Below are 25,965 nucleotides of genomic sequence, written 5' to 3' on the forward strand. Positions count from 1 at the left end.
ATAAGCTCATTTACATGTGAATAATGAATATCAGGGATGTTTCCTCCTTTCGGATAACCAGAGGCCAACCACACAAACCTATACCAGCATATTGTCTTTACTGTGAGGGGAAGAACCGGGGCCTGTTGGCAATTTGGCAAGCACCCAGGAGCTTCCACTTTTCAACTTGTCCTTCCCCACATGCACCACTCTCGTTTACCACTCGGAGATAGTACTTCCTCTTACTGCTCACCCTTAGTTACAGGTGGTAAAGCCAAACCGACCCACATCTAAAATTCGTGTTTACAATTAGATGTTTCAGGTTCTGAGATTTATAATTACGTGTGAGTTTATCCAATTTTTTGTTGAATTAATGTTAATTAGATATCAGTTTATTGATTTATTTAATTTATTTAATTTTTTTATACGATAGATTGGATAATTTAACTTTAAGTATCATTTTTGTATAATTATTTTAATAACATTGCGAGGAAGAACAACATAATTTTAGGCTTCAAGCATGCAAATGTTTACTTGTACATTTTCTCACACTGTAAAAGTGGGATGGAATAGGGTAAGTTAAAAGCACTCAAATAATTCATCTATGCTTGATTCTTGTAGCACAAGATGTTAAAACAGCAGCAGCCAAACATGGAAGTACAATTATTTTCATAATAAGACTGTGGCTAAGCTGTCATGGCAAATTTTACCCTTTCACCAAAGAAACCGAGAAAGCCCTACTTTGGCCCCAGTAGCTTTTACATCCCTTTCGATTTGCTCCCTATACTCTTTGAAACTAAAGTTTCTGTACAAAGCTGGCTCACTGCAGCTTTGTATTACAACTTCGTAGGTGGGGCAGTAGAAGTATGCAATAGAGTACCTTTCAACCCCTTCATTTGCAGCCACTCGGTGAGTGACACTCTTGTAAATGCCATTGCTCAATGCCTGCAGTACATGGAATCTCTGTTTTAATTCGTGGACGGGAGATTACTATATGTACATATCTATTATTGAGTTGAATGTTCACATATCGTATACTTACGTAACAAATAAAAAATCAAGAATGAAAATAATCTTTGATATATTATTATGTTGTCATTGTAATTACTAATTATATACTATATATTACCTGAAATAAGTCACCAATGTTGATGACTAAGGCCTTTGGATTGGGTTTAATACTAAACCATCTTCCATCTGTATTGAATTGCAATCCCCCTACCTGGTCTTGGGATAAAATGGTGAGGAAATCAGTGTCAGTGTGAGGGATAATGCCAAACATCCTGGAAGAGTATGGACAAGGAGGATATCTGTTCAGTCGAAGAGAACTCGAGCTTGGTGAGCAGTTCTCTTGGAAATAATTTGGTTTGATGCCCAATTTTTGTGCTAAAAGTTCAGCTAATGTTTGAGCCAGTAAATTAGCTTTTCTCGCATACTCTTGTATTGATGACCTGAAAAATGGTGAAACAAAAAAAATAAGGTCTTGAATGATTCATTGTATCAATTTTGTATATATTTACTGAGACATTGGAGAATTCTTGAAATAATCAGTACTAACAATTCAATCCACATGATTACAAAGAAACCGAAGTTTTGGAGAATTCTAGAAATGACCGCATGCCTTAGCTAGCCTCTTCATTAGCATAAGCACATTGTGGGTGACAGCCACAGTGACAGTGGCCTGGTGGCTAAAGGCACACCTGGCCATGGCGGCAGCCCTCCAGGGCGATGACACGGGTGGGGCTTCGAAATGTTTGGCAGGTAGTAGCATAAGACCAACCATAGATATATGAAGCAACATATAATTATAAGACTGTGATAAGGTAAACTTGCACTCATTGATAAATGAGTAAAACCAAAATCTTATATACAAATGAATATCCATTCTTTTATAAAATCAAAGAATATCTCTCAAACCTTGTTATAGTACCAAAAAAAAAAAATATGAGACTGTTATAAGGTTTGAGAGTGTAATTTGCATCATGGCCATAGTGTAATTTGAAACCTTAAGTTCCCAATAATGTCTATCTAGTTCTAGCTAGTGTTTGAGGTATAACCTTTTCATTTTTCTTTATCCTGTTGGTTTAACAGCCTAAAAGTTGTTCCTTGTTATTTCATGTAAAGGCAATGAAGGACTATGATGGATGTACTATAGGAAATAAGATAAATAACGAGGTACCTGAGGTTGTTGCATTCATCCATTCTCGAAATATCTTTGAGCGATATATGCAAGGCTTCTGACCAAGAAAGGTTCCTCAAGCTGGTAGCTAGGGGGTTCCCCCATCGGTAGCTATGGGCTGATAAATTCAAAAACTTCTGCTCGGCCTTCTTGTCAAAGGGTAGGTGAAACACCTTCATCTGCTCATACTTCAATCTGTCCAGCAACCCTCCTGGAATCCCATGATTCACAATTTGAAAGAAACCCCATTCACTAGCAGCTTCAGCCATCTGTTCTATGCACTTTTGCCTCTCGATTGGTCCAAGATTCAAACCACTGAGATCAATCAAAGGCAGCTCAAATTCCTCAACCACTTCAATCGTGGAAAATTTCTCCTTTTCAGCAGAGCTCTGCAAGATGGCCTTGTATTTCTCGAAAAATGGAGGTTCAACACCCATTGAGATAGAGAGGAAGTCGGACTATCTTCTCAATCCTGATCAGACAAATGTACATGAAGTAAGTAATTATCATCCTCAAAAGAACTATTTAATGAATTGTAAATGAAAGTGTTCATTGTTAGAAACATAAAAAGTTTGAAAAACATGTATCACTGAATAAATGATCCTTATGGTGACATATGGATGCATAGTTCATACAATGATTACTTATAGTTGGAGACCGGAAACAATTGAAAATTAAACTAGATCTTTCAAAATTATGTTTGCTTCTTGTGAATTCATACATTCATACATACATACATATATATATATAGTAACATATCAATGTCCTAACTCCTGCTGTACGTTTTGATATGTCTGCAATTACTGAATTGTTATCATTATTTCATGACAAATGGCGATGGAAAAATACAAAAAATTTTGGTCCCCTTTTTGCAAAAGGTCAACAAATTTCCAAATTAAGGCCATCAGGGAATCAATTTCATTCCTAGAAGTAGTTAAAACATTCCTTGTATGGTTAAACGTGTTGCATTGTAGCTGTTCTTGCCTCCTGAGCTGTCAATTAATTACTTTTTACTTTCATACATACTGAAAGAGATTTTATCAGCAGATACATATGTTCTGATTCACATTTTAGATTATGAAGTATTACTACTCGGAAGAGAAACTTTTTCAATTTCCATATATAATACCTTAAATGAGCTTGGAAGATGCTACATCAGCAAGTGTTCTTTATTTTGAATTGGCTTACAAACATATGCCCAATTCTCCAAACTCTTCCATTCCTCAAACTCTGATTCCAAGTCTTTATAGCTCGAAACCTGTCACCAGACGAAGTTTACAGGCCTTAATTTTTGCCATGGCTATGTTAGGAGGATCAGGTAATTGCAGATAGACAAGTCCACTTATGTATCAAATCTCCTTGGAAATTACCTGATAGCTAGCCTTAGCAGATAACAGACAAGCTTAAGGGAATTATAAAGAGGACAACAATAGCCACACTCCATTTCTGCAATTCACATAATCAAAAATGTTAATGGAAGTTATATTATTAAAAGTAAAGTAGCATAAAATGGGATGGATTCGAATAATCATAATTCAATTCCTATAGCATCCGTGATCAATTCCATTGCTTTGATATGCTGGATGACCAACTTTGGGGGGGGTTGATAAGAGCCCTGGAGCTCTTGAAAAGAAATTGACAAGTTAAAGAAAAAAAGACTACTGCATCCGTAAATTTTTGTCAATATCTCCAGATCAGCACCAAACTGTTTCCTGGAGCAGACTCTTTGGCTAAAGCTTGGTGTGGCTAAGCTTGGTGTGGACAGGAATGATATTTGCATAGCTGGTTGTAGCTTTTGATGGTTAGTTGGGTGTTGTATCAAGTCTATCCCAGGCTTTCTTTGGTTTGTCTTTTTTCTCTCTTTGCACCTCTTATTTATGGTTTGGTTTTTTCTGTTGTTGGATTTCAGGTGGTTCCCCTGCACACCCTATTCCTATGGAGGCAGACTTCTTTCATTGACTAAGCAGAATGACAAAAAAAAAAAATTAGGGCTTTATGCAGAATTGGTAATCATCATGTCTTCTGGCATATGATTTAAGAAGGTAAATCATTAACATGACACTGATCACTTAGAAGAGACCAAAGGAAACTTGCAGAAGCAGTTCTTTCTACCATCCAGGAAAAGGTTGCACACTATAGCTATATATAAAATACAGAAAAAAAAAAGGATGATGAACTTCCTACTCCATGGACTGCTTAGATCTCTCCTATGACTAACACAAGAACAAGCAGAAAAATATACAGACGTCCTTTGCAGGGAATCACCTTTCTAACTAATAAATATAAAGGGAAAATGTACTAGAATGAAAATAGACAATAGGGGTAAAGGTGAAAAGTATAGTTTACATGGAAAAAGTAATGTAATACACTAATATTCTAGGGTTTTTTGAGCTTTGAAAGAAAAGAAAGAGAAGTAACCCATGGTACAAAAATACATAGAGAGACAGGTTCATCTTTATTTATCAGAGAAGAGAAATGGGATAGACAGCAATAAATTTTTGACATAATATTCAAAAAAGTTGCTGAATTATTTAAAAAATTTCAAATAAGTCCTTTAAACAAAATATATTTGATTTAATTGCGATATTATTCAAAAGGTTTAATGGAGTTAGATTACTTATAATTAATTGATAATAAATGATACAGAAGCAAGTTATTATAACAAAAATGTTTACATTTCTAAATAATATGGCAATCTCTTAACATCCACTCATGTGTAAAATCAATACAACCTGAAACTCATTGTATAAGATTAAGAAGATTAAGACTCCAATAAGTTAATATTTTCACTAATTAATCTTTGCTTCTAAAAGTAAAAGTAAAAAAAAAAAGATGAAAAAGTAATAAGCAGGATAAATTATTAGTTCAACACAAAAGAAAATAATAATCTGAAAGATTATAGATAATACAATTAATCCATGATTATACTTTAAATAAACCAATTATATTATAGTTGGTATTACACTTTGATTATTTTTCAATTTTTTAATCAATTATGATTTTGTTTGTTACCTTTCTCTTTGCTTTATATATAGCAATATTTCAAGAAACAAAAACTGATAATAACAGTATCAACTAAACAGAACTTAAGCAATAAAATAACAAATGGGTAACAACTTAAGCTAATTTGAAAAAAAAAATGGTCCATGAATACCTTTCCAGAAACTAATACTTTTACAAATTTTCTATATTGTTAGGGTAAAATAATTTATACTTAGTGGTAGTTTGAACCGAAATTTGATTTTTTTTTTTGTATGATGCCAATATAATTTAAGCTCGGGTGTTTAGTTACTTAATTGTTAGGCGTTTCACTGTTTTTTATTAGCATTTTTTACTTATATTAAATTCTAATAGTAATAAAAATTTGCTTTGATATGAAAAATAAAAATACAAGGTGTGAAGTGAGTGCTCACTCATATAATCCTTTTCCTCACCAATAATGAAAGCAAGCTCGAAAAGGAGAAAAAACATATTTCCCACTAAAACTAGCTTTCAATTTTTTTCACAAGGGCAAGTGTGACTGCCTACCAAATGAAGAAGAAGTATGTGTGTAAGATATCCAACATTTCATATTCGTACAACCATGTCCCCAACCCCCTTTGATATGGAAATGACTTCACAAAATTTTGATGTCGACATTTAATTTATTTTTTTCAATTAATTTTATCATAGGTAATTAAATATATGTGTGTATGTACGCATGTGTGTCATGAAATTATATATTTTATTATTTTTATCAAAAGTTATATTTTTATTTAATGAATCAAATAGTCATAAAGGTGACAAATATCTTATAACCAAAGAGAGATTTACATGTTTCCAACTAAAAAAAGTGGTTGTGAAATCTTTCAAATGAGAAAAAAAAACCAAAAGAAGAAGAAGAGAAAAGACACAAGTTAAAGAGTTTAAAAGAAGCATAGGAGTCAATGATGTTCTTCATTGGTTTAGAATTTTGGACCATATAAATATATATATATATATATATATATATATAGGTTGTGAAGGAATTGGTAGAAAAGAAAATTGATTCTATTGACAGATAGAATTTGTGGAGCATTCTATGTCTCTGATTTGTTAGGGAAGAGATTATCTTTGAGTGGAAAAGACAAATGATGAAAGAGCCAAGTGTTTACAAACAAAAATAAGTGTGGTCATGTGTTGGGAGACAGAGAGAATCCTACCTTGTAATAATATATAATCCATAACATTAGCAGCCAAATTTAATGAGTAATTAAGGAAGCCCAAATCACATAAGTGAAGCTAACCCGCACCTTGTTTTCATGGGCTAACTTAAAAATTAAAAATCTTTCTCTAATTTGGTTAATAATATGTTAATTATTAGGGAAAAAAACTTAAACCTAAGGTATGGGTTTAGATTGAAAAATATATATTTCTAGTAAATTATTAATAATATTTTCTGTAAAAAAAGAATATTACATTACCATCAAATTCGTAATTTTGATTTGTCTCCTCCCTACTCTTCAACCAAGCTTTCATATCACAAAAATCTAATCTCTCTCTCTCTCTCTCTCTTTCTCTTTTGCCCAATGAATTCAGACTTCTATTTTATCCAAAGGCAGAAACAGTTAATGGATGATGTTGTTGTGCCCTCTTGTCTATTGAAGAACCTGAAAAAGGTAAGATAAGAACTAAGAACTATGCAAAAATAAATCATGCAAATCCCTCCATAATTTCCCTGCTGAAACAAGATATAAAGCAGGGTTTCTGTCAACATGGCAAAATGAGATCAAATTGTCACTTAAACCTAAAATATTGCCAAAACCTGTGATGTCCTAAGGAAACCAGGTTTCTTTTCCATTGCTTTGCCGTCATGGCTTGGAATTTGCCCAAAATCACCAGACATTTGCAACCACTTCACGTGGTAAGGAAGGGCCCTAACCCCATAAACATGTATGGATGGATGTGTCTGGCCATGCAAAGGCTTGCCAAAGCTTGATCTGATTTTTGTGTCAGCCATTCACTTTACACGCCACAGACATACTGCCATCTATCTAATCAAAGCTTTCCAACTCAAGGCTCACGTGCCTCCCGAGTTCTTCTGTCTTACATGAAGGGACAACCCAACAGTTTCACGTAATTAAGAAAGACTGAGCTGATGTTCTTCTGCCCAAAATCACGTGGCACCCAGCACCTGGCTAGCCTCCTTCGACTGAACTTCACGTGCTATAGGAAGAGTTCCTCACCCCATAAGCACGTGGATGGATGGGCCGGGGCCCATGCAGAGGTTTGACACTTGGCGTGGCAGCTTTTTTTTTTGTCAGTCAAAGCAAGCCATGCATGGATGCAATTAGCTTTGAGATTAAGCTTCGACATTTAATCAAAGCTTTCCCACTCAACGCTCACGTGTCTCCCCATTTCGTGTGTCCTATGTAGGGCACTCAAACACTATTACTTCTTTCTATCATTTGAATCGTGTTTATTAGTTTATTAGAATAAAAACAGAAGAAATGTGTAGGATAAAAACTAGTAAACGATTAGATACTACTCATGGAGGAGACTCAAAGCCCAAAAGCAGATGCCTACTCTACAATCAGTGCCGCCATTGGTGGCTGCAGGTGTGGCGTGGCCTGGTAATTTAACAACCTGAGGTATAACTTTGGCTGCAGATCAAAGTTATAAAGTCAGCCAAGGAAACCTTCCAGGAACACAAATAATCTTAATCGGATAGAATTTTGTGTTGAATTTGCAAAGCTCCATGGATGCTATCCAACTGTGTCTGTATCTGATGAGTAACACATTGTGAAGGATTATGTGCTTGAATCATTTTGCAAGGGCTAGAACTTCAGAAAAAAGAAGAAGTGGGGCTGAAATTTACGTCTCCAAGCATGAATTTTCCATAGCAATCCACTCGTTGCTAGCTGGATTGTATACATATATAAAAATACCAGCAACAATGGTGTTGTTGACCTTGATTGGTACCTTGGGATTAATCGATAAAATCATTGATAAAGCCAAAGCCAATGTTTGAATGATACTGATGTTCATGTTCTTGAGAGAAAAAGACAAAAAGAAAAAAAAAAGGCCATACGGAACCAAAACGAGACACAGAAGAGAAACCAGACAGGATTTCAGTTGCAACATGTCAGGGACATCGAAAAGATTAGTTTGCTTTGCTTCTCATTTCTATAGCAGAAGTAAAGAAACCTGAGGATTATATTCATAGAACTCATACTTTTGCGTATGAATTGATTAGAGAGAGATCGAAAGAGAGAAAATGATAAAAGTTCATGGGTTTCACCATGATTACGACACTCATACTTCAAACAAAAAATGGTTTTATGGAATTTTAAGTGACTTGCATACAAAAACCTTCGCTGCTGTGAAAGAAATTGACAGCGCTCATGCCTCATGGGCTTCATTGGGCCTTCGGCTTAGGATTTTTGCTTTGGTTCCCACTAGTGAAGAAAGCTCGAGGATTGTTTCAACCCAAGTGAGGATGCAGAGTAGGGTTATCAACAGGTACAGCTAATTTCGAGATATCTTACCCTATTAATAAATAAGGTACTAAATCCTATAATTACTTGATTATTTTTGAAATTTTCTACTCGAAGTACTTGAATTATAATATTCCACTCATTCTTCGTTAACTAATAGTACTCATTTAAATATCCAATTGTGCAAAAAAAAATTATTAACTTTTTCATAAATACCTAATTACCCGAACTCAAATTGATATTTATATAAGATAATGATTATATTTTACCAATTTTATCCATATAATTCACTAATAATTAATTTTATACAAACAAAAAATCATTAAAATTAAAACTTAAACAATGAATTATTATAAAAATATCTTAAACAACTTTCATAACTAAAAACAAATAAATAAATATTCATAATAAATACCTATAATTGAATCCGAATATCAATACACAAGAGATGATATTCATACCTTACTTGAATTAAAAATGAGTACTAAAACTTGCTACTCCTACTCATCCCAAATTCGAATATAAAATATCAATACTTTATGTAATCAAGATAGATATCTACAAGTGCTCATTTAAAGAGTACCCATTACTCTCTTTAGTGCCCATATACAATTTTACTGCTCACCTTAGGAAGGAATTTATATTCTGAATAATGTTAATAAGATATTATTAATATTTGAACTTAAGAACATTCACGAAAATCGAATTAAATTTTATTCATGAAATTAAATAAAATAAAATTCAAAAGTCTTAAAGCCACCATTAAAGCTTACCTACCATCTTAGTTTGGTTCCATCACAACTAATGTCTAGATGTTTCTACACAAATGTAGAATTTAATGAAATAATAGGTATGTTCCCAAAAATAGCAATTCTGTTTCCGGTACATCTCAACATTAAAAATCTATGATTAATTGAAATTAAAATCTAATTCAAATAATTTGAATAGTAAATAAATGATAAGGAAGTAGGCATGGGTCTATCCTATCCTCCAAGGATAGGTAGCAATTAAAAAAAAATAGGCATGAAATGGAATTAATTTGATGTAATTTTTTTTGACGTCATCCCTGACATTGGAGGTAGAGAGTTTTGGCACCATTGATAATGTTAAGACTAAGATCCATGTCAAGTTAGGTATTTCCTTACATCGGGGCATTGTAAAGATACCTGAGTGTTGTGAACGATATCAATTTTGAAAGGTGAATTATCAATTTTAGTAAGATTGAAAATTTCATTAAGGTGAAAAATAGTCAAAATCTTACTTTAGTTGGTTATGCTAAAATATTAAAACCTCTTATTCTTTAAAAAGAGTATAAAAAAATAAACACTCTTATTTAAGAAAATATTATTTATTAACTCTTAATTTAAATATGAATAATAACTAAGTTTAAAGGTCTTATTTATAGTATTATAGGTCTACATTTTAATAAAACTTTACTTCTAGTTGTTTAATCTAAGTAGAATAGTTAATAAGAGATTTAAATAAAATAAGTATTTTATTTTTAAATAGAACATGACTATCTTAATCAAATATTAATTCTTAAAAGTATTAAAATTCCAATAAAAAAAAAGATGTTAATCTAAATAGAATAAAAAAATAAACTCCTAAATCAATTACAATTAACAAAAATTAAATTAAATAAAATACAATCTTAGATGTTCTTGCATCATTCCCTCATACCAACAACGGTTGATCCTTGCTGTCAAGCAACTTGAAGATGGCAGGACTCTTGCCGATTATAACATCCAGAAGGAGTCCACCTTGCATTTGGTGCTCCGTCTTTGTGGTGGTATGCAGATTTTTGTGAAGACGCTGACTGGTAAGACCATTACTTTGCAAGTTGAAAGCTCCAACACAGTTGACAATGTCAAGGCCAAAATTCAAGACAATGAAGGTATCCTCCAGACCAGCAGAGGCTTATTTTTGCTGGTAAGCAGCTTAAGGATGGGAAGACCCTTGCAGATTACAACATTCAAAAGGAGTCAACCCTCCACTTGGTGTTGCGCCTTCGTGGTGGGATGCAAATTTTTATGAAGACCTTGACAGGAAAGACCATCACCCTGGAAGTTGAAAGTTCAGACACCATTGATAATGTTAAGGCCAAGATCCAGGATAAGGAAGGGATCCCCCAAGACCAGCAGAGGCTGATCTTTGCAGGGAAGCAACTTGAAGATGGGAGGACCCTGGCAGACTACAACATTCAGAAGGAATCAACTTGGCACCTTGTCCTTCGCCTCCGTGGTGGGTTTTAAGTGATGGTATTTCAAGTGTGATTTATTGGTCCTACGGTACGCCCAATTATGTTTGACTGTGAATGATTGGGGGTTATGTGTCTGGTTTGTTTGTGTGAGCTTGCTGCTGTGTAGCCGCTGATAAATAATTTCTTAAAACATTTTTAGTTTTACTTAATGTTTAAGGTTACCATACATGGTTGTTGATAAGTTAAACTTTCATACAAACTTTTTTAGATTCTTATGTTTGTTTGAACTTGGGGCATAATATCTTGATTATTTCTACTGGTTCATGATTCTCGTTGTGGCTACTAGATTGTCTATTCAGAAAGTTTATCATCAAGTACTATTGGATTCTTGTTGTGGTTACAGAAGAGTGTGTATTAACTTACAATGAGAGCACTTCGTTGGTGGAAAAAAAAATAAGCATTTCTTGTGTAGAGAACTTGACTGCATGCTTCAATTTCGATAATATAACGGTATGGATTCCATAAGCTGAAATAAAGGTTGTGTGTATCTGTGCCCAATCCTCCTTTACCCTGAGTTTTCCTTAGTTCCTATTCTTTAATGGCTTGGCTTCATCAAGTTGGGTTGTAAAGTTCCAAACTTACTATTCTTCTTGAGTGCTCCAACCCATCCTCCCCACCCTTGCCAGGTTCTTTCCCTGTCTTTCATGGTCATTGTTGTGATGAAACCAAGAAAATCCATTCATTCTGCTTCTTGCTGCTACTGTTATGCAAAGCAGCCAATGTGCTTAGGACTTAAAAAAGCAGTCCACTTGTTTATTATCATCATTGTACAAACAAGTTGATGTTGCATTGGGGGCATCGTTCTAATAAATTTATTATGAGCTTCTATCACTACAACATGTCCCCTAAACCCTTTTTCACTTTGATCCCTTCCAATAAACTATTCATCATTGAGAGTTGTTGAGCTAATAACTTATTCTTCCTCTCCTCAATAACATAATCAACAGAAACCAAGTTGACATATAACAAAATGTTAATTTGAGTAGGTAAGTTTGTTTGAATAGTTTAAAACCCTAAATTGCATAACTAAATAACAAGCTGGTGAACATCGAAAAGAGATTGATAAGTTGCTTTTAAAGGTCCATGGACTTGTCATTACTTGATTATATTATTCTTCTTATCTCAATTTTTATACTTGTATATTTTTTTTAAAAATTATTAAACATTTATATTTAAAAAATTCTACAGTTTTATATAAAATATATGAAAACCGAAACTTTTTACTTAATTTTTATAAAAATCATAAAAAATTACACATTTAAGAAGGGAAGGAGCAAAATTTTTTATTAGTAAGACTCGGAAAAAATAGGTTAAACTATTAGATAAAGTTGTTTGAAAAGCTTAAAACTCTAAATTATATAAATAAATAACAAATTAACCAATATTAAAAGGATAATGACAAGTGATTTTTTTTTAATGTTCATCAATTTGTCCTTACTTGATTATATTATTTTTTTATCTTATTTTTTATGGATATTTTTTTAATTATTAGACACATAATATTTTTATTTTAAGAAATATTGAACATCTATATTGTAAAAAAAATCTAAAATTTTTTATATAAAATATATGAAAATTGAAAAAAAATTTCTTAGTTCTTATAAAAGTAAAAGAAATATGCACATATAGAAATCGAAAACGTAATATTTTTTATGGACAAGACTGAAAAAAATAAATTAAACTATTAACTTTAAAAAATCACATCCACGAGAGAATCAAACATTATTGGCCCATGTAACCAATCAAACTTTATTTAATTTCTTTTCCAATTATTATCATAATAAATTGGTATTACAACAAAGGCATGAGGTATTAAATAATAATATTTTATTACCACAATTATTCTGAAAGGGGAAAAGCTACAAAACAGCTGCGTCCCGTTTTGAACGCGTCAAGAACAAGTAAATCTTAGCGTGCAATCCAGGTCACTCACGACCTTTGTTTAATACGTGGCGCCTTCTTATTCGCTCCTGCATTTTCCTACTTTTCTTCGTTAAGTCGGCAATCGCAATCTCTCCTTCCCTATAAATAGATCACCATTTTCCCTTACAATTACAAATCAAAGTTCATTTCTCTCAAACTCTCATCGAACGGAAAGCTCTAGATCTCGATTTTCAAATCTCTTTCTCAGAAGGTAATTTCTTCCTCCTTCTGCGATTCTTGCTTTGTTTCTTGTTTGTTTGTTTAAGATTTGTTTTGGTTGCATGTATTTTAGGGTTTTGGTTTATATTGATTCGTTCAATTCGGTCGATCTTAATGAAATTTTGATATCTGTTTACTAAAATCTCATCTGTTTGGAATTCAAGATTATAGATTCTGTTGAGTGCTGCCCGGTTAACTGATTGAAAAGTTATTTCTGTCTAATTTTATCTTGTTGATTTTAGGGTTTCATGATTTATTGCTGATCTTGATTTTATGATTTCATTGAAAATGCAATTTGATATCTTTCATTTTTTTAAAGTTGATTTTGGGTTTGATTTTTTTGGTGTATTAAAAAGTGAGGTGATTGGCCTAAATCGAAGGTTGTTGTTGATGTTATTTGATTGGTTAATATTGATTTCGATTCTGCTTGGATGATGACTTATGTATTATGATGTTTGTGTTATTGTTGATAAATACGGATGGCAAAATGTTGTAATCTTGTTATGTGTGGTGTTTAATCGATGCCAAATTAAATCTTGTGGTAATTCTTGTTTACCGCTTAGTTATTGGTTACTTTTTGGGAAAAAGTTATTCATTGTTTGCTCCTGCATATGGATTTTGGATGTTATAAACTAATTCGGAGTTTCTTATTGACAACAGATGCAGATCTTTGTGAAAACCTTACTGGCAAGACCATCACCCTCGAGGTGGAAAGCTCTGACACTATGTGATAATGTCAAAGCCAAGATCCAGACAAGAGGGATCCCGCCAGACCAACAGAGGCTTATCTTTGCTGGTAACAGCTAGAGGATGGCCGCACCCTTGCTGATTACAATATCAGAAGGAGTCCACCCTCCCACCTTGTCCTTCGTCTTAGGTGGCATGCAGATATTTGTGAAAACTCTCACCGGGAAAACCATCCACTTTGGAGGTGGAGAGTTCGGATACCATCGACAATGTGAAGGCAAAGATTCAGGACAAGGAGGGTATCCCACCAGACCAGCAGAGGTTAATTTTTGCTGGAAAACAGCTTGAAGATGGCAGAACCCTTGCAGACTATAACATCCAGAAGGAGTCAACCCTCCATTTGGTTTTGCGACTCCGTGGTGGCATGCAAATTTTGTGTCAAGCCCCTCACTGAAAGACTATTACCTTGGAAGTTGAGAGTTCTGATACCATTGACAATGTAAAAGCTAAGATCCAGGACAAGGAAGGTATCCCTCCAGATCAACAGAGGCTGATATTTGCCGGCAAACAGTTGGAGGATGGGAGGACACTTGCAGATTACAATATCCAAAAAGAGTCAACCCTCCATTTGGCTGGCGTCTGCGTGGAGGAATGCAGATTTTTGTGAAAACCTTGACTGGTAAAACCATCACTTTGGAGGTGGAGAGCTCTGACACAATTGACAACGTCAAAGCCAAGATCCAAGATAAGGAGGGTATCCCACCTGACCAACAGAGGTTGATTTTCGCTGGAAAGCAGCTCGAAGATGGGAGGACACTTGCAGACTATAACATCCAAAAGATCAACCCTGCATTTGGTTTTGCGCCTTAGAGGAGGGATGCAGATATTTTTCAAGACCTTGACTGGGAAAACCATCACCCTGGAGGTTGAAGCTCAGACACGATTGACAATGTGAAAGCAAAGATTCAGGACAAGGAGGGGATTCCTCCAGACCAGCAGAGGTTGATCTTTGCTGGCAAGCATTGGAGGATGGTCGCACTCTGGCTGACTACAATATCCAGAAGGAGTCCACCCTGCATCTGGTCCTTCGCCTCCGTGGTGGTTTCTAAGTTGTACTTGTGTCCTAATTTTGCCAATCTGTGGCAAAAGGCTTGAGTAGTTTGAAAACTCCCTTAAGATACTGTTCTTGGTTTATGGTTGTGATGCTTTGTGGTGCTGAAATGGCTGGAAACATCTCAGCTAATATTAAATAAAGTTCTATCTCATTCTAAAATTATGTTCTACTTTAAGAATTATATCGCCTGCTGTCATATGTTTGTGGTGGTAGTTGGTACAAGTTTAAACTTTGTGGTAATCATGGGGTAGTATATGTTGCTAGAGGTAAAGCGAGATGAAAATGTATAGGATATATGTGTCATGAGTAATCTGAGTTTAGGAATGTAGGATGGAGAATCTATAATATAACAAAAATTAGATGGATGATTTTTGAAAGAATAAAATTATCTGTAGCAGCAGCTAATTTAAGGTTGGGTGAGGTCTCTTGAGGGCACTGCCCTCTGCTAGTCCCAATTGAATTAACAATTGGTGGTTCAAATCCAAAGCTCCGAGATCTTAATTCAGTATCCTATGCTCTGTTTCTCATTGTAGAGGTTAATTCAATGAGATTTGCCATGTTGATTCGGGGATGTGCATGTAAGAAACGTGTGGGAGAAGAGATGTTGAGACGCTGGTTCTGACAGTGTGATGGTGTGGTAAACGGTTAGTTTGATGTTGGCTCGATGCTTGCACGTAATACGCCATGCAAATCTTCCCATAAAATTATGTTTTGTTTGGTTATGAATTGGTTTAGATTCCGTTTTAAGACTTTTGAGATGTCTCTGTTCGGTCGTCTATGGCCCCGATGATTGCATATTGCTTTGGTAGATGCTCTCGTGGAATCCAATTTCTTGATGGCTCTGCAGATACTTCAGAACATGTTCGGTTTTTTCTTTCTTCGTTTTCAAACCAAGTATCACTCAAACTAATCCATAGAATTCTAGATATTAGTATTGATTTTCCAATTTCGTTTCTTAGTCTTACTGAGCTTAGATAAACTGTAATCATGATCTCACATCATGCACGAACACGGCAAACAGAGATTTGAAACACTTGTGACACTTGAGTGTAGCAATTAGACCCTTTGAAAAATTGAGCTTGTAACATGGATTAAAGTTAAGTGTGGCAAAAGAAACAAGATTTGCGTATGTAATCAGGATTTAATGTTCGAGTAATGCTTCTCTCTTTTTGCACCTTAAAAAACAAATATTCCTTGAAACCGAGGTACAGAGATTCTGATAAAGTCTAGCAAAATGGCCAAAGCAATTCAACCAAGCTGCCCATTGTTTATCACTTTCCACCAGAACCAGAAAGCCTTTTCTCGCCAGGGTTTTACCCCACACTTGGAAGGCAACTTCCCATTCTGCTGGCTCGCTATCTGCCTTATCACTTGGGATCCTGCATTTTGTCTGGATGGCATGCTCGGAAACAAAGTTAGTTTTAATTAAGCCTAAACGTTTGTGAGAATGCACATAATCTTAGCAAAACACTTTCATGAAATTCAAAAAGCCCATTTAAGAAATTCAGCCCAGCTCATTTATCTTAAGCCATTTTTTATTCTCTTTTGCTGCATAATCCAGACTTTGGGTAAGGCCCTTTATGTTTAGTGTTACCTTTTTGACACTTGGCATGGCAGCTGTTTTTTTGTCAGTCAAAGCTGGCTATGCATGGATGCAACTGTCTGTGATTAAGCTTCGACACTTAATCAAAGCTTTCCAACTCACTGCTCAGATGTCTCCCCAGTCCGTGTGTCCGATGAAGGGGACTCAAACAGTACTACTCTTTTCTCTCATTTTAATTGATTTTATTAGTTTATTAGAAGAAAAACAGAAGAAATATGTAGGATAAAAACTAGTAAAAGATTAGTTACCACTAATGTGTGAGAATCAACACCCAAAAGCAGATGCCTACGCTACAATCAGCACCGCCTGTGGTGGCTGCAGTTGTGGCGAGGCCAGGTAATTTAAGAACCTGAGGTGTAACTTTGGCTGCAGATCAAAGTTAAAAAGTCAGCCAAGGAAACCTTCCAGGAACACAAATAATCTTACTAGGATAGAATTTTGAGTTGAATTTGCAAAGCTCCATGGATGCTATCCAACTGTGTATCTGATGAGTAACACATTGTGAAGGATTATGTGCTTGAATCATTTTGCAAAGGCTGGAACTTCAGAAAATAGGCTGAAATTTGTCTCCAACCATGAAGTTTCCATAGCAATCCACTCTTTGCTAGCTGGATTGTATACATATATAAAAATACCAGCAACACTGGTGATGTTTACCTTGACTGGTACCTTGGGATTAATGGGATAAAATAATTGATCAAGCCAAAGCCAATGTTTGAATGATACTGATGTTCATATTCTTGAGAGAAAAAGACAAAAAGAAAAAAAGGGCCATGCAGAAGTAAAACGAGACACAGAAGAGAAACCAGAGGCAATTTCAGTTGCCACATCAACATATGGGAACAGTTCCATGATGTCAGGGATATCGACAAGATTAGTTTGCCTTGCTTCTCATTTCTTGTCTGAAATCTACAGCAGAAGTAAAGAAACCTAAGGATTATATTCATAGAACTCATACTTTTGCATATGAATTGATTAGAGAGAGATCGAAAGAGAGAAAGTGATAGAAGTTCATGGGTTTTCACTTGTCACCATGATTATGAAACTCAGACTTCAAACAAAAAATGGTTTTATGGAATTTTAAGTGACTTTTGCATACAAAAATCTTTACTGCTATGGAAGAAATTGACAGGGCTCATGCCTCATGGGCTAAATTGGGCCTTAGGCTTAGGATTTTTGCTTTGGTTCCTGCTAGTGAAGAAAGCTTGAGGATTGCTTCAACCCAATTTAGGATGCATATTAGAGTTATTAACAGGTACAGTTAATTTTGAGATATCTTATTAATAAATAGGGTACTAAATCCTATAATTGCTTGATTATTTTTGAAATTTTTCACTTGAAGTACTTGAATTATATATTCCACTCATTCTTCGTTAACTAATAATACTCATTTAAATATCCAATTGTACAAAAAAAAATTATTAACCTTTTCATAAATATCTAATTATCCAGAACTTAAATCTATATTTATATAAGATAATGATTATATTTTATCATTTTTATCCATACATTTCACTAATAATCAATTTTATGCAAACAAACAACCATTAAAATTAAAACTTAAACAACCAATTATAAGAAAAATATCTTAAACAACTTTCATAACTAAAAACAAATAAGTAAACATTCATAATAAATGCTTATAATCAAATGCTAGAGAATTCTTGTTGTGGTTACAAAAGAGTGTGTATTAACTTACATGAGAGCACTTCATTGGTGGGAAAAAAAATAGCATTTCTTGTGTAGAGAACTTAACTGCATGCTTCAATTTCGATAATATAAAGGTATGGATTCCATAAGCTGAAATGAAAGTTGTGTGTATCTGTGCCCAATCCTCCCTTACCCTGAGTTTTCCTTAGTTCCTATTCTTTAATGGCTTGATCAAGTTGGGTTGTAAAGTTCCAAATTTAGTATTCTTCTTGAGTGCTCCAACCTCTCCTATTGTCCCCCCCCTGGCCATGTTCTTTCCCTTTCTTTCATGTTCATGGTTGTGATGAAACCAAGAAAATCCATTCATTCTGCCTGTTGCTGCTACTGTTATGCAAAGCAGTCAATGTGTTTAGGATTTAAAAAAGCAGTCCACTTGTTTATTATCATCATTGTAGAAACCAGTTGATGTTGCATTGGGGGCATCGTTCTAATAAATTTATTCTGAGGTTCTGTCACTACAACATGTCCCCTAGCCCTTTCTTCACTTTGATCCCTCCCAATAAACCATTCATCTTTAAGAGTTGTTGAGCTAGTAACTTATTCTTCCCCTCCTTAACAACATAATCAACATAAACCAAGTTGACATATAACAAAATGTTAATTTGAGTAGGTAAGGTAGTTTGAGTAGTTTAAAACCCTAAATTGCATAACTAAATAACGAGTTGGTGAACATCGAAAAGAGAATGATAAGTTGCTTTTAAAGGTCCATCGACTTGTCATTGCTTGATTATATTATTCTTCTTATCTCAATTTTTATACTTGTATATTTTTTTTATTTTAAAAATTATTAAACATTTATATTTAAAAAAATTCTAAAGTTTTATATAAAATATATGAAAACGGAACCTTTTTACTTAATTTTTATAAAAATCATAAAAAAAATACACATCTAAGAATGGAAGAAGCAAAATTTTTGATTAGTAAGACTCGGAAAAAATAAATTAACCTATTAAATAAAGTTGTTTGAATAGCTGAAAACTCTAAATTATATAAATGAATAATAAATTGATGAATATTGAAAAGATAATGACAAGTAATTTTTTTAATGTTCGTTGATTTGTCTTATTTGATGATATTATTCCTTTTATTTCATTTTTGTAGGTATATTTTTTTATTATTAGACACATAATATTTTTATTTTAAGAAATATTGAACATCTATAGTGTAAAAATAATTCTAAAATTTTTTTATACAAAATATATGAAAATCGAACATTTTTTTCTTAATTCTTATCAAAGTCAAAGAAAAATACATATTTAGAGACCGAAAAAGTAATATTTTTAATGGGTAAGACTCGAAAAACATAGATTAAACTATTAAGTTTAAAAAAATGACATTTATGAGAGAATCAAACATTATTGGCCCATATAAACAATAAAACTTTATTCTATACAAAATTCTATTAATTTCTTTTCCAATTATTATCATAATTAATTTGTATTAAAACAAAGGCACGCCTAGAGTTGCTGAGGTATTAAATAATAATATTTTATTACCACAATTATTCCAAAGGTGGAAAAGTCACAAAACGGCAGCGTGTCGTTTTGAACACGTCCAGAACAATTAAATCTTAGCGTGTAATCCAGGTCACTCACAAACTCTATATTAATACGTGGTGCCTTCTTATTCGCTCCTGCATTTTCCTACTTTTCTCCGGTAAGTCCGCAATCTCAATCTCTCTCCCTCTATAAATAAATCACCATTTTCCCCAAATTTCACCCATCAAGTTCATTTCTCTTAAAGTCTCATCGATCGAAAAGCTTTCGATTTTCAAGTCTCTTTCTCAGAAGGTAATTTCTTCCTCCTTCTGCGATTCTTGTTTTGTAGATTTGATTTGTTTTTTGTTCCATGTATTTTAGGGTTTTAGTTTGTATTGATTTGTTCAATTCGGTCGATCTTGATGAAATTTTGATATCTGCTAATGAAAATCTTATCTGTTTCTAATTCAAGATCGTAGTTTCTGTTGAGTGGTGGGCGTTTTAACTGATTGAAAAGTTATTTCGTTTTAATTTTATCTTGTTGATATTAGGGTTTCGTGATTTATTGCTGATCTTGATTTTAGGATTTCATTGAAAATTTTCAATTTGTAGGTCGTTTTTAGGTTTGATTTATTGGTGTATTAAAAAGTGAGGTGATTGGCCTAAATCGAAGGTTGTTGTTGATGTTATTTGATTGGTTAATATTGATTTCGATTCTGCTTGGATGATGACTTATGTATTATGATGTTTGTGTTATTGTTGATAAATACGGATGGCAAAATGTTGTAATCTTGTTATGTGTGGTGTTTAATCGATGCCAAATTAAATCTTGTAGTAATTCTTGTTTACCGCTTAGTTATTGGTTACTTTTTGGGAAAAAGTTGTTCTTTTTTTGCTCCTGCATATGGATTTTGGATGTTATAAACTAATTCGGAGTTTCTTATTGACAACAGATGCAGATCTTTGTGAAAACCCTTACTGGCAAGACCATCACCCTTGAGGTGGAAAGCTCTGACACTATTGATAATGTCAAAGCCAAGATCCAAGACAAGGAGGGGATCCCGCCAGACCAACAGAGGCTTATCTTTGCTGGTAAACAGCTAGAGGATGGCCGCACCCTTGCTGATTACAATATCCAGAAGGAGTCCACCCTCCACCTTGTCCTTCGTCTTAGGGGTGGCATGCAGATATTTGTGAAAACTCTCACTGGGAAAACCATCACTTTAGAGGTGGAGAGTTCAGATACCATCGATAATGTGAAGGCGAAGATTCAGGACAAGGAGGGTATCCCACCAGACCAGCAGAGGTTAATTTTTGCCGGAAAACAGCTTGAAGATGGCAGAACCCTTGCAGACTATAACATTCAGAAGGAGTCAACCCTCCATTTGGTTTTGCGGCTCCGTGGTGGCATGCAAATTTTTGTCAAGACCCTCACTGGAAAGACTATTACCTTGGAAGTTGAGAGTTCTGATACCATTGACAATGTAAAAGCTAAGATCCAGGACAAGGAAGGTATCCCTCCAGATCAACAGAGGCTGATATTTGCTGGCAAACAGTTGGAGGATGGGAGGACACTTGCAGATTACAATATCCAAAAAGAGTCAACCCTCCACTTGGTGCTGCGTCTGCGTGGAGGAATGCAGATTTTGTGAAGACCTTGACTGGTAAAACCATTACTTTGGAGGTGGAGAGCTCTGACACCAATTGACAACGTCAAAGCCAAGATCCAAGATAAGGAGGTATCCCACCTGACCAACAAAGGTTGATTTTTGCTGGGAAGCAGCTTGAAGATGGAGGACACTTGCAGACTATAACATCCAAAAGGAGTCAACCCTGCATTTGGTTTTGCGCCTTAGAGGAGGGATGCAGATATTTGTCAAGACCTTGATGGGAAAACCATCACCCTGGAGGTTGAGAGCTCAGACACGATTGACAATGTGAAAGCAAAGATTCAGGACAAGGAGGGATTCCTCCAGACCAGCAGAGGTTGATCTTTGCTGGCAAGCAGTTGGAGGATGGTCGCACTCTGGCTGACTACAATATCCAGAAGGAGTCCACCCTGCATCTTGTCCTTCGCTCCGTCGGTGGTTTCTAAGTTGTACTTGTGTCCTAATTTTGCCAATCTGTGGCAAAAGGCTCGAATAGTTTCAAAACTCCTTTTAAAATACTGTTCTTGGTTAATGGTTGTGATGCTATGTGGTGCTGAAATGGTTGGAAACGTCTCAGCTAATATTAAATAAAGTTCTATCTCGTTCTAAAATTATGTTCTACTCTTTAAGAATTATTTTGCCTGCTGCCGTATGTGTTCTGCTAGCATGTGCGTTGTCTGTGGTGGTACAAATTTAAACTGTGGTAATCATGGGTAGTCTATGTTGCTAGAGGCAAAGTGAAATGAAAAATATATAATATAAATGTGTTATGGGTAATCTGTTTTTAGGAATGTAGGATGGAGAATCTATGATATACATGTGTCATGTCTGTCGAGCAAAACATAAATGGATGCTTTTTGAAAGAATAGAATTATCTGTAGCAGCAGCTAATTTAAGGTTGGGTGAGGTCTGATGAGGGCACTGCCCACTTATGGTCCCAAATGAATTAACAATTGGTAGTTCAAAACCAAAGCTCCGAGATTTTAATTCGGTGTCCTGTCCTTTGTTTCTCGTATTAGAGGTTAATTCAATGAGATTTGTTATGTTAATTCTGGGATGTCCATGTAAGAAACGTGGGAGATAAGATGTTGAGACGCTGGTTCTGACAAGTTCGATGGTCTGGTAAATGGCTAGTTTGAAGTTGGCTCGATGCTTAAACGTATTACGCCATACAAATCTTCCCATAAACTTATGTTTTATTTGGTTATGAATTGGTTTAGATTCCTTTTTAAGACTTTGAGATGTCTTGTTCTGTGCATTTTTTTTTTGGTTTTCAAACCGAGTATCAATCAACAATAATACATAGAATTCTAGATATTAGTATTAATTTTCGAATTTCGTTTCTTGGTCTTACTGAGCTTAGATAAACTGTAATCATGATCTCACATCATACAGGTGCAGGGCAAACAGAGATTTGAAACACTTGTGACACTTCAGTGTAGCAATGAAACCCTGTGAAAGATTGAGCTTGTAACATAGATTAAAGTTAAAGGGTGGCAAAAGAAACAAGATTTGCGTATGTAATCAGGATTTAATGTTCGAGTAATGCTACTCTCTTCTTGCACCTTAAAAAACAAAGTCTTATTACTTGAAACTGAGGTACAGATACATTCTGATAAAGTTAAACAAATGACTAGAGCAATGCAACTAAACTACCCATTGTTTATCACTTTCCACGAGAACCAACATGCCTTTTGTCGTCAGTGTCTTACCCCACACTTGGAAGGCAACTTCCCATTCTGCTGCCTCACTATCTGCCTTGTGACTTGGGATCCTGCATTGCCCTTAATTACAGGTTTTGTCTGGATGGCATGCTCCGAAACAAAGGTAGTTTTAATTGAGGCCTAAAGCTATATGAAAATTCAACGACACGTGTGAATCATCAGAGCCTTCAAAGTATCAGTTAACTACTCCCGCACACACATATATATCTTTGTATGTGAAGGACATGTACAAATATTCTCCTTGTTCTAATTTTGTCTAAGCAATTCAAGCTACAAATTCGTTTGAACAGTTACAAGCCAACCAAATCAGTTAACCAATATTGCTCCTTCCTGGTTGCAAGGAAATTGAAACATATTAGTAAAAGCTTTAATTTAAGCTGGCTACTCATAATCTTAGCAAAACGCACACGATGATGTACTTTATTATGAAAAGAGTTGTAGTCACCCCAAAACCTCCAGTTAAAACGCCAGAGTAATGGTGAGATACTACATTTTTATTTGTTCTGAATTTTGGGATATGATTATGTTTCTCTCTAGAGCCAACTGCGCAATGGCATGTCACACCTCCTAGGCTCAATGTCAAATTTGGACATTGTTTTCTCAGCCATCTGATACATCTCTTGCATCTCTTCTCCCCCCATTTGTCCTTGTTCCATCTGTTGCTGCATTGCCTGCTTTAGACCAGGGCATTCGCATTGCTTGTCCGGCTTCGATGGTGAGACGAGAAGGGTTGGTTATGACTTCGATGGTGAAAAATGGGGTGAGGAGTGGTGTTTTTTATAGGAGACTTAGGGCCTTGCACGTCGACTACGTTTATTGTGGGAAGGTAAGGTTTTTTTTTTTTTTTTTTTTGCGTGCAAATGGTGTCAAGAAGTAGCTTTTGCTTGGCTAAGAAACTGCCTTACGGGGATTTCTTTCACTCTCTATCTTGAGTCTTGACCATGTTAATTTGTATCTTTTGGGGGATAAATTGGTTTCACCTCTGCTTCACATCACCTATTCATATCTCGGGATTTTCTTTGTGTGTCATTTTAGCTCAACTGTTCATATTAGGTAGAGGTTCAGGTGAAAATTTTGTATTGTCCATGCTCTATTCTCCTCTTTCATACGTCTGTGCATCTGGATGAGTTGTTTTAGGATACTTCCCTGTGAGAATTTAGCATGTAACACAGATAAAGCTCAAGTGGTAAAAGGGTCAGGATTAGCATAAGGATAATCCTATATCTGATTCATAATACTCACCATGGTACTTAAAAAGAAAAAAAATCATATATACATGTATTTTTTATGTCTGAGTCACCCCTGCGAGGCTGCAACCTTCCCTCCTGCTTCTGCCAACTATTGACACCTGCATATATAGCTGCATTGTGTGTTCAGGGGGTAAGCACTTCAACTGACAGGCAAGACCTTGGCAAGTACTGCTCAAAGTCTTTGGATTTCTCCGCAGGTGCTGTGATTTTCCTATGGCAGCTGTCTGTTAATATAATTTTACTTCAACAGTGACAGTTCTGATGGTAGCTTTTTAGGCAGTTGAGAATGCAAAAGGAACTAAAAGAAAAGTAATGGCCGTGCGACCAGACTTTCCATTATTGTAATTATGGCGCTGGTGTTAATCGAACTGTTAAAAATTTAACTTAATTTCCATCTTTTCCAATGGTGGTGGTGGGGTTTTTAAAGGGAAATTGTGGGTTTGCACATGTAAAACTACACGTGGAAAATTGAAAGGGCTAGGATGGCAGGTGTTCTTCCAGGTACTGGCTTTGCCAGCTTCCTGATGGATAAATTCTTTTCCCTCTTAAGAGTGCAATGCAGATGGCATCATTAATTCATCTTGTTTGTTCAATGCAATTGCTTTTTCTTTGTAGTGTTTGCATATACAATATTATCAACAGTTCATAAATCCAAATACCAGAGGAGAAACAGAATTCAGCACCCCTTTAGCTACAGGAACTGATGTAAAACAAGAATCTTTTGATAATTTTGTCTTACATTGACCTTTAATTTATCATTCCAATATTTTCCTGCATTCAGAGATATGGCATTAACCAAAATTTCTGATATGGGCCTTTAGGAAATTCAATAAGATTAACTAGGCAAGTTCATTGTGCCTTGAATTCCTGGTGGTCTGAAGTCTGACTCTGATATGAACTATGCTCATTTCATCTTAACCTGAAGCAAAAAGCAACCGCACACGATAATGTGCTTTTATTTATAGATTAGCAGTACTTGTAGTCACCCCAAAAACCTCCAGCTAGAACACCAGAGTTGATGGGTGAAACATTACAGTCACTGTTTTACATTAGATCAGGCAGTTCTGATCTTTCTTTCTCTCTAGAACCAGTTGCGAGGTTGGAAGCCACACCTCCTAGGCTCTACGTCACATTTGTTCATGATCTTGTCAACCGTCCGATACAGCTCTTGCAACTCTTCTCTCCCAAACTCTCCCTCTTCCGTCTGTTGCTGCACTGCCCGTTTTAGACCAGGGCAACGGCACGTAGCATCGAGCTTCTCCAGTTGCTGGCAACAGGAGTCTAGGTGCTTGCTCCCGGGGCGGTTGTAGTCCTCACGGCCCCTGCCACTGCCTCTGGACTGCTCCTCCATGTATTCCTGGCAGTGCCTGAGGTAGTTCTGCTTCTTTATCTGCTGCTGACACCTGCTCTCTTCGCGTCCCCGAGGGTTTTCCTCGCTGTCAACCGTGATGGTGGTGTGGTAAACGGAAGCATTGGCGAGGAAGAGAACAAGAGCAAGGGTGGCTAGGAGGAGACCGAGCTTCGCCATGGTGGATATATAGCTAGTTAGATGACAAGGCTTTGGTTCTTGCTTATGGGGGTTGGGGGAGTGAAGGGTATTTATAGGAGAGCCAGGCCTTTGCATGGCGAGTACGTGTAACGAGGGATGGTAACACGTTGGTTATTGCATGCAAATGGTGATAACAAACAAGCTCTGTTTGCTTCTAAAACTGCCTTATTATTATTATCATTGGGA

The 25,965-nt window shown here is 35.4% G+C and overlaps 3 protein-coding genes, 1 long non-coding RNA gene and 2 pseudogenes across 6 annotated transcripts; 4 read left to right on the top strand and 2 right to left on the bottom strand.

Moving 5' to 3' along the window:
- Positions 1–554: 554 nt before the first annotated feature.
- Positions 555–4,404, bottom strand: LOC110419524 (gibberellin 2-beta-dioxygenase 8-like). 2 transcript variants are annotated; one of them, XM_021432611.1, is made up of 6 exons: positions 4,343–4,404; positions 3,529–3,604; positions 3,288–3,416; positions 2,159–2,630; positions 1,109–1,430; positions 555–924 (listed from the first exon to the last, which is right to left on the bottom strand). In XM_021432611.1, the coding sequence occupies exons 4-6, from the start codon at positions 2,593–2,595 to the stop codon at positions 694–696; spliced, it is 990 nt and encodes a 329-aa protein (XP_021288286.1). In that variant the 5' UTR covers positions 2,596–2,630; positions 3,288–3,416; positions 3,529–3,604; positions 4,343–4,404; the 3' UTR covers positions 555–693. The 2 variants fall into 2 exon arrangements, with proteins under 2 accessions (XP_021288286.1, XP_021288287.1); XM_021432612.1 differs by lacking the exons at positions 3,288–3,416; positions 3,529–3,604; positions 4,343–4,404 and adding an exon at positions 2,794–2,861.
- On the top strand, positions 2,638–4,360 carry LOC110419525 (uncharacterized). The gene is made up of 3 exons (XR_002445479.1): positions 2,638–2,653; positions 3,852–3,959; positions 4,068–4,360. It is a non-coding gene; the product is annotated as an uncharacterized LOC110419525 (long non-coding RNA).
- Positions 4,405–10,404: 6,000 nt separating the features above from the next.
- On the top strand, positions 10,405–10,865 carry LOC110419264 (polyubiquitin-like). Its single transcript, XM_089784013.1, is given in 2 exon segments — positions 10,405–10,507; positions 10,510–10,865. Coding segments are annotated over 2 exon segments (459 nt in total).
- A 2,810-nt stretch (positions 10,866–13,675) lies between these two features.
- LOC149527033 (polyubiquitin-like) lies at positions 13,676–14,975 on the top strand (annotated as a pseudogene).
- A 4,783-nt stretch (positions 14,976–19,758) lies between these two features.
- Positions 19,759–21,867, top strand: LOC149527034 (polyubiquitin-like; annotated as a pseudogene). Its single transcript, XR_016351396.1, has 2 exons — positions 19,759–19,919; positions 20,561–21,867. The product of XR_016351396.1 is annotated as a polyubiquitin-like (transcript).
- Positions 21,868–25,293: 3,426 nt separating this feature from the next.
- LOC110419923 (2S sulfur-rich seed storage protein 2-like) lies at positions 25,294–25,758 on the bottom strand. Its single transcript, XM_021433057.1, has one exon. It carries the CDS (start codon positions 25,756–25,758, stop codon positions 25,312–25,314), a length of 447 nt encoding a protein of 148 aa, XP_021288732.1. The 3' UTR covers positions 25,294–25,311.
- Between the last annotated feature and the right edge of the window lie 207 nt (positions 25,759–25,965).

This window comes from Theobroma umbraticum, unplaced genomic scaffold, assembly GCF_002168275.2.
Source record: "Theobroma umbraticum cultivar Fairchild unplaced genomic scaffold, ASM216827v3 scaffold_67.0, whole genome shotgun sequence".
Classification (NCBI taxonomy): domain Eukaryota; kingdom Viridiplantae; phylum Streptophyta; class Magnoliopsida; order Malvales; family Malvaceae; genus Theobroma; species Theobroma umbraticum.

Coding starts and splice junctions, on each gene's coding strand:
- LOC110419524 (XM_021432611.1), bottom strand. CDS start 2,595: ATGGGTGTTGAACCTCCATTTTTCGAGAAATACAAGGCCATCTTGCAG. Junction 1,431..2,158: donor GATGAATGCAACAACCTCAG/GTACCTCGTTAT, acceptor ACCATTTTTCAG/GTCATCAATACAAGAGTATG. Junction 925..1,108: donor ACATTGGTGACTTATTTCAG/GTAATATATAGT, acceptor CATGTACTGCAG/GCATTGAGCAATGGCATTTA.
- LOC110419923 (XM_021433057.1), bottom strand. CDS start 25,758: ATGGCGAAGCTCGGTCTCCTCCTAGCCACCCTTGCTCTTGTTCTCTTC.